The sequence below is a fragment of the Trypanosoma rangeli genome (assembly GCF_003719475.1).
Source record: "Trypanosoma rangeli strain AM80 chromosome Unknown Tra_15.4_contig_00327, whole genome shotgun sequence".
Taxonomy (NCBI): domain Eukaryota; phylum Euglenozoa; class Kinetoplastea; order Trypanosomatida; family Trypanosomatidae; genus Trypanosoma; species Trypanosoma rangeli.
The window spans coordinates 10,282-21,258 of NW_021706069.1; the positions used below are offsets into that span (position 1 = coordinate 10,282).

At 56.7% G+C, this 10,977-nt stretch overlaps 5 protein-coding genes across 5 annotated transcripts, besides 7 other annotated features; all 5 read right to left on the minus strand.

The window, feature by feature from the left end:
* Positions 1-717: 717 nt before the first annotated feature.
* On the minus strand, positions 718-1,929 carry TraAM80_07626 (uncharacterized protein; the record flags this gene model as incomplete). The annotated part of the gene is made up of 1 exon (XM_029384408.1): positions 718-1,929. The coding sequence occupies one exon, from the start codon at positions 1,927-1,929 to the stop codon at positions 718-720; it is 1,212 nt and encodes a 403-aa protein (XP_029235772.1).
* Positions 1,930-2,497: 568 nt separating this feature from the next.
* TraAM80_07627 (uncharacterized protein) lies at positions 2,498-3,469 on the minus strand (the record flags this gene model as incomplete). Its single annotated transcript, XM_029384409.1, has 1 exon — positions 2,498-3,469. The coding sequence occupies one exon, from the start codon at positions 3,467-3,469 to the stop codon at positions 2,498-2,500; it is 972 nt and encodes a 323-aa protein (XP_029235773.1).
* Positions 3,470-3,765: 296 nt separating this feature from the next.
* Positions 3,766-3,808: a sequence feature (GA-rich).
* Positions 3,809-3,964: 156 nt separating this feature from the next.
* TraAM80_07628 (putative cell division control protein) lies at positions 3,965-6,154 on the minus strand (the record flags this gene model as incomplete). The annotated part of the gene is made up of 1 exon (XM_029384410.1): positions 3,965-6,154. One exon carries the CDS (start codon positions 6,152-6,154, stop codon positions 3,965-3,967), a length of 2,190 nt encoding a protein of 729 aa, XP_029235774.1.
* A 218-nt stretch (positions 6,155-6,372) lies between these two features.
* Positions 6,373-6,442: a microsatellite.
* A 194-nt stretch (positions 6,443-6,636) lies between these two features.
* TraAM80_07629 (uncharacterized protein) lies at positions 6,637-8,586 on the minus strand (the record flags this gene model as incomplete). Its single annotated transcript, XM_029384411.1, has 1 exon — positions 6,637-8,586. The coding sequence occupies one exon, from the start codon at positions 8,584-8,586 to the stop codon at positions 6,637-6,639; it is 1,950 nt and encodes a 649-aa protein (XP_029235775.1).
* An 88-nt stretch (positions 8,587-8,674) lies between these two features.
* Positions 8,675-8,699: a microsatellite.
* A 374-nt stretch (positions 8,700-9,073) lies between these two features.
* Positions 9,074-9,102: a microsatellite.
* A 17-nt stretch (positions 9,103-9,119) lies between these two features.
* Positions 9,120-9,151: a microsatellite.
* Positions 9,152-9,206: 55 nt separating this feature from the next.
* TraAM80_07630 (putative guanosine monophosphate reductase) lies at positions 9,207-10,682 on the minus strand (the record flags this gene model as incomplete). Its single annotated transcript, XM_029384412.1, has 1 exon — positions 9,207-10,682. One exon carries the CDS (start codon positions 10,680-10,682, stop codon positions 9,207-9,209), a length of 1,476 nt encoding a protein of 491 aa, XP_029235776.1.
* Positions 10,683-10,708: 26 nt separating this feature from the next.
* Positions 10,709-10,728: a microsatellite.
* Positions 10,729-10,945: 217 nt separating this feature from the next.
* Positions 10,946-10,966: a microsatellite.
* Positions 10,967-10,977: the final 11 nt, after the last annotated feature.

Below are 10,977 nucleotides of genomic sequence, written 5' to 3' on the forward strand. Positions count from 1 at the left end.
AAGGCGTTGGCTTTTCATGTGCGGTGGCCCGCGTCCAAAGGTGTCCTAAGCTTGCGTCTCATCACGGCGGCGGGGCAGCGTGGGCGCACTTGGGTAAAGGGGAAGCGATGGTTACGTGTGTGGAGGAGGGTCAGAGTACGAATCAATAAGGCGTTGGCTTTTCATGTGCGGTGGCCCGCGTCCAAAGGTGTCCTAAGCTTGCGTCTCATCACGGCGGCGGGGCAGCGTGGGCGCATCTCTCTGTTTGTGTTCATGTGAGAATAGCTGTCGTAGCCGCTACCGGTCTGTGGAGAAATATGCATGTCTTCCTATGCTGCTCCTGTCTGTATCCCGTCCGTGGGTAGTGTGCGTTACGAGCGGCAGCCCGCAGCGCAAAGGAGCAATAGGGTGGAGAAGAAAACTAAACAGAAAAGAAAAAGTGAACAAATACCCCAAACGGAGGTGGAGAAACACGCACGCAACACACAGGTACCATCGCTTTTCGTTTGCTTCACCCCTCGCTTCAATCCTATCCCTGCTTCTCCCTAGTCAGATACCTTGCCTTACCAACACCACACGCCACACTTGCCGTAGCTGTGGCATGGAGTGCAAACGATACCAATATCTGCTGGCAGAGCGCGTCTATGTTCTCGGAGCTCCCAATTCGTCGGCGGGGGTGAGGGGAGACGTCGGGGTTGGCGGCGCATGCGTGCGCGTTTGTGTGTGACGATGGTCGAGCTAACGATGTCGAGGGTGACGCAGCAGGTAATCTACGGCTTCCCTGACGCTTCCACTTCCACTTCCACTTCCACTTCCACTGCTGCCGCTGAGGTAATTGACGTCGGTCTCATCACTCGTCATGGCTTTTGCTGTTGCTCGCTGCATTGAAAGAGTGTCACAACACATGCAGCGGTCGAGGCCCTCCCGCAGGAGTCTCTCTCGCTGCTTGAAGTCACGCTGCCATCGCCGTTGTTCCGTCCTTGCCGAAGTCTCACTGAGTGTATCGCAGCCACTCGCCCCGTCTTCCTCGAAAGTGGAGGACGCAGCTGACAACGGCGGTGATGCCCTTCGTATTTGCGGCTCCCTATGTGTTGCAAGAAGCTGCTCCAGCACCGCCGCGGCGTCGGAGGGCACCAGCTGACGGCTATGACCACGGCGGGACAGGCCACTTACGCCGCTCATCTGCCTGTAGGATTCCTTCGTGCTTCGGTGGCCAACGACGGCTCCGCCGCCGTCCGTTGCAAGACAGCCCGGCTGCATCTCCTGCCATGCCTCACCCAATTCCTTCGCCTCGGCGTTGCCGCCCCCCGCCGCCGACTCCCCCTCCTCATACTCTAACCACGCAAGCGGTTGTGCCAGCAGTCGTCGGAGTTCATTCAGCTCTTCCTTTACTGCCTGTCGTGCACCGGGAGGAAGGACGATAGCTGGCGCTGCACCGTTGGCTTTCACGCTGCGTTGGGAATTATTCGTGTCTCTTACTCGTGTTGCAAGCGTCTTTGCAATGGTGTCAGCACCCTGCAGCAGTCGCTGCACTTGACGCAAAAAGCCCTCACGCTGATGGGACCAGTGACAGAGAGCCATGGCGCACTCCTCCGTAAGTGTGTCTATATTTTTATCGAGGGTGCCCAACTCCCGCTGAAGCTCCTCAAGTTGCCTGCGCTTTCGTTGCCTCTCTTGCTGCATGTGGGTCAGCGTGGCGTGGAGCGTGTTGCAGTGTGCCGTCTTGGGCCGCACATACTCTTCCTGGATCCGCGTGACAAGCGTACTTGCATCTCGTTGCAGGGCCGCTGGAAGATACTTGATTGCCGCGGTTAACGGGACACGGTTGTGGCCAGTATGAGGACCCACCAGCAGCGACAAACCACTGCAAGTTGTGTGACAGCTGGTACAATAGTAGTCCTCCACCTCCCCAGAAAATATGGGGCAGGGAGAAAAGGATACTTCTGTCATCTGGAAGAGGCGAGCTTTCCTTCTCCGCCTTCTTGTGTATGTGTGTACGTGCTTGGGGTGGGTGGTGCTCCTCCCGCCGGCGTCGTATCTTCGAAACCGGCTTCCTCACCCCTCGTGCGCTCTTGCTTTCTCCACTCTTCCTGGCGCGGTTTGCCTACGCCCCGTATGTGCGTGCTTGTGTGTGTGCTCGCTGGGTCTCTGACAGCGCCCTACCCTTTTCTATGGTGTCTGCTCTATCTGTTTCTATGCCGGTGCGAGGTGCTTCAGGAGCAAGGCCATGTGTGACAGGGACGGCGGAGACGCATCGCCGCACATACACGCGTGCATAGGCAAGGCAGGCACGCCCACCTGCGATTCACAAGACGTAAACAGGTAAATTAATCCTCCACATCTCAAAACAAATACACACACACACAGAGGAATAAAAGACTCCATCAAAAAAGAAGAAAAACAAACACGGTGAAACTCACAATGGCGTCTTCCTGCGCTTTCGCCGTGGGACACCTTCCCCATCACCGCCTCTTCTGACGGCAGTTGTGAGGGCTTCCGGGGCCGCAGGGGAGTGCGGTCACGTTTGTCCCCGCAGCACCCAGCGAATGCAAGTGGCGCGGACGGTCATGTCCAAGTCGCTCGCCCCTTCACTTACAGTCTCCGTCGAGCTGTGCCATGCGTATGCACCACGCATTCGCGTCAATGCTGAGTCCAGAGTCTCATCTTCCTCGGGCTCCTCCTTCTCCTTCTCCTTCTCCTCCCCCTCGGCGGCTTTCCCCGTCCCCACCGAACGCTGTAGGATCTTGCTATTTTCCCGCTGCAGCAGTCGCAGGAAGCCGCCCTCGACGTCGTCCACGCGCTGCTCGCAAAAGTTAAACACCTTGCACGTTGGATTTGCCGCGAGTATCTCCGACAGTGTGTAGAGCAGCTGCGGCCACTCCCGCGTGTTGCCGTATAGGGCGTCGCAGAGCACCACCATGTCAATGCCGTCCAACGCTTGCTGCAACGCAAGAAACGACGGCGACGGCGCGGCGTACGTCAATGCGGCTTTTGCCCTCGACCCCTGTGGGGTTTCTTCGCGTTGCTGCCGCTTTTGCTTCCTTGGCCTAGGCGGGGGTCCCCAGCGCAGTGCGAGTGCCGCACAGGAGCCCTGGCCGTTGCTTCGTGCGCGTATTCGCGCTGCGTTCAGCTCAATGTTTTTCTGCATCAGCGGCACGAGTTCCTTCATGTCGGTGACGACCACGCGTGCCCCCGCCATCGCCAAGGCAATGCCGAGGCAACCGACACCGGCGCCGAGCTCAACCACGCGGTAGCCGGCGACCTTGTCGCGGAGCACGTGGTTGTGCAGGTACTGCAGGGCGACGGTGTTGCTGTTCCACAGCACCGCCCCAAGCTGATCCTCGGCGGTTTCCAGCTGCTGCCGCAACGACGCATCGCAGGCGCCTGCAGTCGTCGTCAATTCGTCCTCGCCATCATCGTCCATGGCCCAGTGCACAGTGGCGACGCTCCCGTACGGGTTTTCAACCTCTTTGACCACCCAACGGAGCATCTCCTGCAGAAGTAAGCCGTGACGATGGATGCAAATATGGAGTGGTAACGGAAAGAGAAAGAGAGAGAACCATGAAAGCCAAGAGAAGTGCACGCAATGCGGGAACAACAAGAACAGGACCACAACATCCAGAGAGGGAAGGAAAGGGAGGCGAATAAGCAAGCACTAAGGACGATTCTAATTATTACGTTTTCCTACTGAAAGGGTGAGAAGAAGACAAAATTATGTAGCTTCTTTCCTTGTGTTCTCCTTATGACCAAAATACATACTCATGCAAGAGCAAATATTGGGCAAACGAGAAAGCAAGCAAGAGAGAGAGAGAGAGACAGACAGACAGAGGACCCAATAAACTGCCTTACTGTCTATGCATGATAAACAAGGACAAACGCAGAAGCAAAGAAACACACACAAAGAAAAAGAAAAACGTCAATGCTGCGATGGATGCCGGGAAAGGAACAGACAGAGAGCACCATATATATATACCAGTGCATGCGTCTATTGTGTAAGCCGCATGGAGCGGTACCGTTCCTGCAGCGTTCGTTCCTTCTGCTCAATGTCGGTCAACCGACTTGTAGCTTCCTGCAGCCGCCGCTGGATCTCCCGACGCTCAGCCTCGCGGAGATTGCTGTAGAAGGCCAACTCGCGTTGTGCGTCCTCCAGCTTCGAGCCCCAGTAAACACGTGCACGGTACATGAAGTCGTCCCCACGCATGTGTTGCCCGTCGCCGGCAAAGCAAATACGCACGATGCGCTCAAGACGCCGGCGCGCTGCTGTATCCTTTGCTGCAGCGGCCTCCAGCTGCTCGCGTTGGTGGTGCACACGTTTCTCAAGCTGCACCGTCGCCTCTGTGGCGCCAACGTCTTTCCAAAACTCTGCACCGCTCTCCTGCTGCACCGCCGCAACACACGCCGCCAGCCTGGCGCCGACCTCTTCCTCTCCCGCATTCATTTCCGTTGCTGTCCCCGCGCCGTCAGCGTTACCGCCACAAACGCCGCCGTATCCATTGCCCAGCTTTAACTTCTTCGCCAGCGGCTCGTCTAGCACCCCCGCCGCGTCAAGAAGATCCCGCGCAGTGGCGGGCAGCTGCTGGACCACCAGGGCGCGCACGATGCAGCTCGTGCTTTCGTTGTCATCTCCCGCCTCCTCGACGTCCTCCCCAGCCTCCGTTCTGTTTTCATCTCTCGCATGCGTCGCCGCCTGCGACGTCCCCGTGGGAGACGAAATGTCGTTACGGACGCGCTTGTGGTTGAGAAACGCACGTTCAGCCTCCACGGACACGAGTCGCTTCGCTCTGCGGAGCCACATTTGCCCCTCCTCTGAGGAAAAAACCAGCGCCTTCGAGGGCGCGGGTGAGTGACTGCCGGAAGAAACGGCGTAGGAAACCTCTGGCCCCTCCTCGGCTTCCTCTTCCTCTTCTTCCGCCACCGCTTCTGCTTCAGCTGGAGCTGCCGCAATCACCTCTGCCTTCGCCGTGGCCACCCCGCCCCTTGACATACTGCTGCCAAGCAGAGGGGCAGGTAGGGCCCCGAATAGGTCATTCACAGGCACCGACACCTCCACTACAGACGATTGCTTGGGCGCTACAGTATCGGGAAGCGACGCGAAGAGGAAGTCAAGAGCTGCTGTGCCGAGAGACCCACCTGGCGCAGCGCTACTCTCGCTGGCAGTTGGCGGTATGCCCTTCTTGCCTTCTAATCGATGAGGCACAGAACTTCCAGACACACCGCTCGCAATTCGCAGCAAGTCCACATTGATGCCTTCAGACACGGCCGTCTCTTGTTGAAGACGCCCCTTGTCTGCCACGAGGTTCTTCACGAGTACACGCTGCTTCGCCTGAATCCCGGCCTCCTGTTTGTCTGCACCAAGGTCAATAGGACGGAACGCGCTCTCTTGGCCACGCTGGGCCCCGTCCTTTGCGACGTCGCCACTGTCGCTCTCAGCGTCGTCCTCGCGGGTTCCATCCTGCAGCCGCGTGCCGCTTGGCCCCGCACGATCCTCCAACATGGCGCGTTCCATCCGTTTCTTCGCCTTCGTCGTGAGTGTGCCAGACTCAATGGCTTCGCGATTGCTCTGCAGCTTGGCGAGGAAGCTTGTGTGTTGCAGCTGCTTTTTGCGCTCCTTGCGTAGTCCCTTCTTACCGTCCTGATTTGCCAAGCGGCTCACAGCAAATTCCACCATCTCCTTTTCAAAGACGTCCGAGTTGACGGCGTCAGAGCGTGCCTCTCTGGTTTCATGCCCCTGATGGTAGGCGCGGTGCCGCTTCCGTTCCGCCAAGAAGTCTTCCAGCGTCAGTGACTCATTCCGCCTGCTACTTCCACCCTCCCGCTGCTGCCGCTCATACTCGAGGGCGTCGAGGAGGGTGTGGTAGTGCTCCTCGCATAGCCATGCAGGACGGTTCATGCCACCGCGCCTGCGCAGCTCCCGGGCGATGAGGTTCCACTGATTTGGAAAAAGCGACTGCAGCTGCACGAGCTGCTCCTCCTCCTCCGCGGTCCACGCCTCGCGGATATGCAGGTGGGGGTCAAGATAACTCTCCCAGCGCTCGCGGCACTGCGCAGCGGTCTTGCGCACCAGCATAGACGCCACCCGCTCCCAATTCCGTAGCCCGTACACCGTCAGTGAGGCCCGCAGCACCTCATCCTCGCTGTTCGTCCACGCCCCGCCCTTAAACCGTATCCGTGACATTGCCCCTTTAGCCTTTTTATATTCCTTCCTTTATTCCCCACTAGCTCCCTTTTGCACTCCTTGCACGCGAGAAGGTGAGGCGGCGGTAAAACGCAACGGTGCACGCAAGCAAGAGAAGCAGGCAATACAGCAATACGGAAGGCAGACGAGAAAGGAAGAAGGAGATGAAAAAGAACGGCACCAGCAAGCAGCAAACATGCACTGCAGCACGGTTTAGAAACAACCAAGGCAATAAGAAAACAACAACAACAATAAACCAGCAAAACCACAACAGAAACAAGAAGAAAGGCGAATGTTCACCTCCATGCTGCTGAGCTGGATGTATAGGCTCAATGCGCGTGTGAACAGCGGCGTAGTGTGTGCCTGAAAGATATAATTGCATGCAAGATAATAACGACGTTACTGCTGTTCCGCAGACTACATTTTTTTTTTTTTTGCCGTCTTGTTTTTTTCTTATCCTTTCTTCCTCTTCATTTAACTTTTCAGATGGGTTGGACCTCGTTCTGGAGATTACGCCGCCGTGCAACCGTCTCCACGCAGGCCAAGAGTTCCTCCGGCACCTGGAGCGAGGGATCGCGAACAAGCAAAAGCATACGGCGTATATCCGCATCCGAGATTGCGCTGCTACTCGCCCCAGCAGGATGTTTTCGAAGGCGCTGCAGTTCCTTTTGCCATTCCCATATGATGCGCCCGTAGAAGTAGTAAATAACATCCTTCCGAGACACGCCTAACCGCAGGCAAAGATCGAAGAGCTCATAGTCAATGGGCGGAAGGGCGGGTATGTGCGAGGAAGTGTTAGGGTACTGCGCAAGTGCCCTGGCGCTGATAAGCTGGTTCTGCTCCCTTTCAGCGCTGCGAAGAACAGGGGACTCATGTTTGCCCTTCACAGACGGTACAAGATGTGACGGGAGGTCTTCATGCTCCTCAGCAAGCATCGGAGAGCGAAGCGGCATCGCCGAAGTTGCACCCACCTTGTTGGGCTGTGCGAGGTGAATAGGACGCTTTGCCACCACCGCAAGAGCACCAGGCGGAGGTGCGGAAACTTCACCCATCGGTGCGAAAATCGTATCCTCCTTTGCAGCTCGTCCAGCCTCCTGGTTTCGCTGCAAAGCCTCGTCACTGCTGTTTTGACGTCGAATATGATAGGAGATGTGCTCCTCCAGCGGCAGCACATAATTCGTGCAAAGACGAGCTTTTTCCCGCAGCTCTTCCTTCAACCCATCCGAGAGCTCCAACGTGAGGGCCACCTCCATCGCCTCCTCATGTGGCTCATACACGTCTCCTTCCCCCCCCGACCGCGCCGCCGCCGTGGCGCGTAGGCGACGACACTCTTGCAGGGCAGTATCTACACTGTCGCGGAGTAAATGCCGCAAAGTTTCCAGCACGTAGCGGGGAGGATTATTGTACCCACCGGCATCCCCATTATTTCGCCCCACTGCTGCCGGCTCCGCCATATGCTGTCGCCGCTGCCCCTTTGCCCCGCCCGCCCTGTCGCACCGCGGGAATGGGTCCAGGTGCGAGTAGGACTGCACGGCAAAGGTGACCGTCGGCGAGTCCAACTCGCCCTCTGGGAAGAAACGGGCAAGGTTGTGCACCGCCCGCTTCTCGTCCATGCTTCTCCTTCCACCACCCTCCGCGGCCGCCAGTTGACGTTGCCTCAGCTCTTGAAACGACGACGAGTTTGTCACTACGGGCTCCACTGGGGATATAAACGCCACGTCAACAGACTGCAGGATGGCGCCGCTCCAGAAACTAACGCCCTGCGCAGCCGACTCAGCGTCCAAGACGAAAAGCATCCCAGGCGAGACACTGGTTGCGGGAGAGGTGACATTACAAGCCATGACGTTACGCCGGGGAGACTGCACTGCGCCACTCCTGCCTGGTGATGCCGCAGTGACCACGCCAAAGGGGTCCTCTTCCTCTCCTTCCACCTCTGCTGCTGCTGCCGCCGCCATTTCCTGCGCGTGCTGACTATTCTCATCGCCCTTGCTAACATCCTGCTGACGCTCGGGCGTGCTTGACAGCCGCAATTCACTCATGGAGAGCCCACGCTGCACCTCCCAAGGGAGAACTGCGGTCCAAAGTCGCAGAGGAACACGTCGGGTGTACGTGTCTGCCACGGTGTGCCCCTGTGAAGACTGCGGGGCAAAACTCCGCAGTGGGGACGCCGTGGTTTTGCGTGATGGGTGCACTGTCACACACAACGCCGCGGGGTGCGTCGTCTTCTCCTGCAGCTGTAACTTCTCAGTGTAGTGGTGCCAGTCGCGAAGCACCTGCCGAAGCGCGTTCACGTCCCTCGTTACGGGAAGTGTGATGTGGCTCCTGGCAATATCAAACACGGACCTCATCGCCTCACAATGCAAAGTGAGTGAGGCACCTCGCTTCCCCTTTGAGTCACCACCCCCACCACCTCTCATCCCCGGCAAGGCCATACCAGAAACACCAGCCAAACAGAGACGACATAAGAAAAAAAAAAACGGCAAGAAGACAACATAGCACACCCCACAGAAGAAGCCAGGCATATATATATATATATATATATATACATACATACGCCTATTCAAATAGTTTAAACGTTCCCCCCTCCCATACGCCTCCTTCTTTCCTCCTTATCCTCCCAACGAGTCTTTTCTCGAGATTAAGTATGCTGACATCAACATTACAGCATCAAGTTTTGTGTTTCTCGCTATTCGGCAATGCCCCGAGTCCACTAAGTTTTTATCCTCTTCATTTTTTTGATCTACTACCCCCCCTCTCCCCGCAACGAATTTACATGCCTACCCATTCAACCTTTGCAGGGGGCATGGGTGCGACTACATGCAACATCGCCGTCTGCTTTCTACAACCAATTCAGACCACTCCAAACGCGGCGGTGCCGCACATCTTCCAGCACAGAGAATGAAATGGCTTTGTAGGAGGCACACACACACACACATGCATACACGCACGTAACAAAAAGAGTAAAATAAATGATATATATTTTTATATATTTATATAGTTATTCTCCACCTTTTTAAAAATAAAAGAATATACGGCAATTATTATCTACTTCTTACAACTTTGATATGTCATGGCTGCCGCTCTCCCGCAGTCCAGATCCCGTCATGCGCACGAATTGAGCCTTCTCGTGCATCTCCTTGATAGTGCAGGCACCACTGTACGACATGCCCGAGCGGAGACCCCCGACAAGCTGTCGCACAATGGGAGACAGCGGCCCCTTACAGGGCACACTACCCTCCACTCCCTCCGGCACCATCTCGGCAAAGGCATCCTCGTCCAGCGTGCTCTCCCGCTCTGCCTTGCTGAGGTTGGCACCAAACCCCGCCATGCCGCGGATGATTTTCACCTTTTTGCCATCCTTCACAAGCACGCGGCCCGGGGCCTCGTCGGTGCCGGCGAGAAGGTTTCCAACCATGACAGTGTCGGCCCCCGCCGCGATGGCTTTGCAAATGTCGCCCCCCGTTTTTATTCCCCCGTCGGCAATGCATGGGACACCGTGCTTGCGTGCCACACGCGTGCACGCCAACACAGCGCTGAGCTGCGGCACCCCGGAGCCGGCGACGAGGCGGGTGGTGCAAATACTGCCCGGTCCCACACCAATCTTCAAGCCATCGGCGCCAGCCTGGATGAGTTCCTCCGCCGCCTCGCCCGTCGCGATGTTGCCCGCCACGATATCAACCTTGTTTGTGCGTGGGTCCGCCTTGAGCTGCTTGAGCATGTCAATACATATGCTGCTGTGGCCATGGGCGATGTCCACCACGAGCACGTCCGCGCCAGCCTCCACTAGCATCGCAGCTCGCGTCAGGTCGTCTTTCTTCACGCCCACGGCGGCGCCCACGAGCAGGCGACCGCGGACGTCGAGGGATGCGTACCTGTTCTGTGTGAGCTTCACCACATCGGCGAGGGTGACAAGGTACATGAGGGAGTTGTCCTTTCCAATAATCGGAAGATTAGACATGCGGTGCCTCCGCATCATCTCTCGCGCCTCGTCCAACGTAATTCCCGGGTCATGCGACACCACTAGCCGATCAATCGGGGTCATAAGCTTCGACACCGGCTCCCCCGCTTCAGCAATGACCAAATCCTGCCGTGTGATGATGCCAAGCAGCTTTCGCGTCGATAAGCCGTCCACAACCATGAGACAACCAACGCCGCCTTTCCGGCCCTTCCACTTCAGACCTTCAAGTGCCTCCTCACTCGTCTGGTGGGCCATAATCATGCGGGGATTCTCAATCAGAAAGGACTGTGCACGCTTCACCTTGGACAGCATGTCGCACTGCTCCTTAATGCTGCAAAAACGGTGCAAGATGCCAATGCCACCCTCACGGGCCATGGCAATCGCAGTCTGGTGCTCACACACCGTATCCATGTTACTTGCCACAATAGGTATCTGCAGCTTTATATTGCGCGAGAGACGAGTGCAAGTGCGGACAGTTTTGCGGGAACGTACCGGACTTTTTTGTGGAACGAGCAAGACGTCATCGTAGGTGAGCCCCACCGGAAAGGAGGGCAGACTGCTGAGAGACATTCTTGCTGAAAGAATTGACCACGTTTACACACACACACACACACACGCCCTGCTTGTACACACCACACGCTGCCTCGAAGCTTTCGCACCCGCCAAGTAAAAAAAAACAGGAAGGAGCACAACATATATATATATATAAGGGCATAACGAGAATAAGCACATCATGCGCGCCAGCGCCAACAAGGAAGATGCACACACCCACGCAACATCAACAACGAGCTTCACGGATGAAATAATTGCTGACTAAAACGCATCCCTCACACATATATATATATATATATATACTTACCCTACC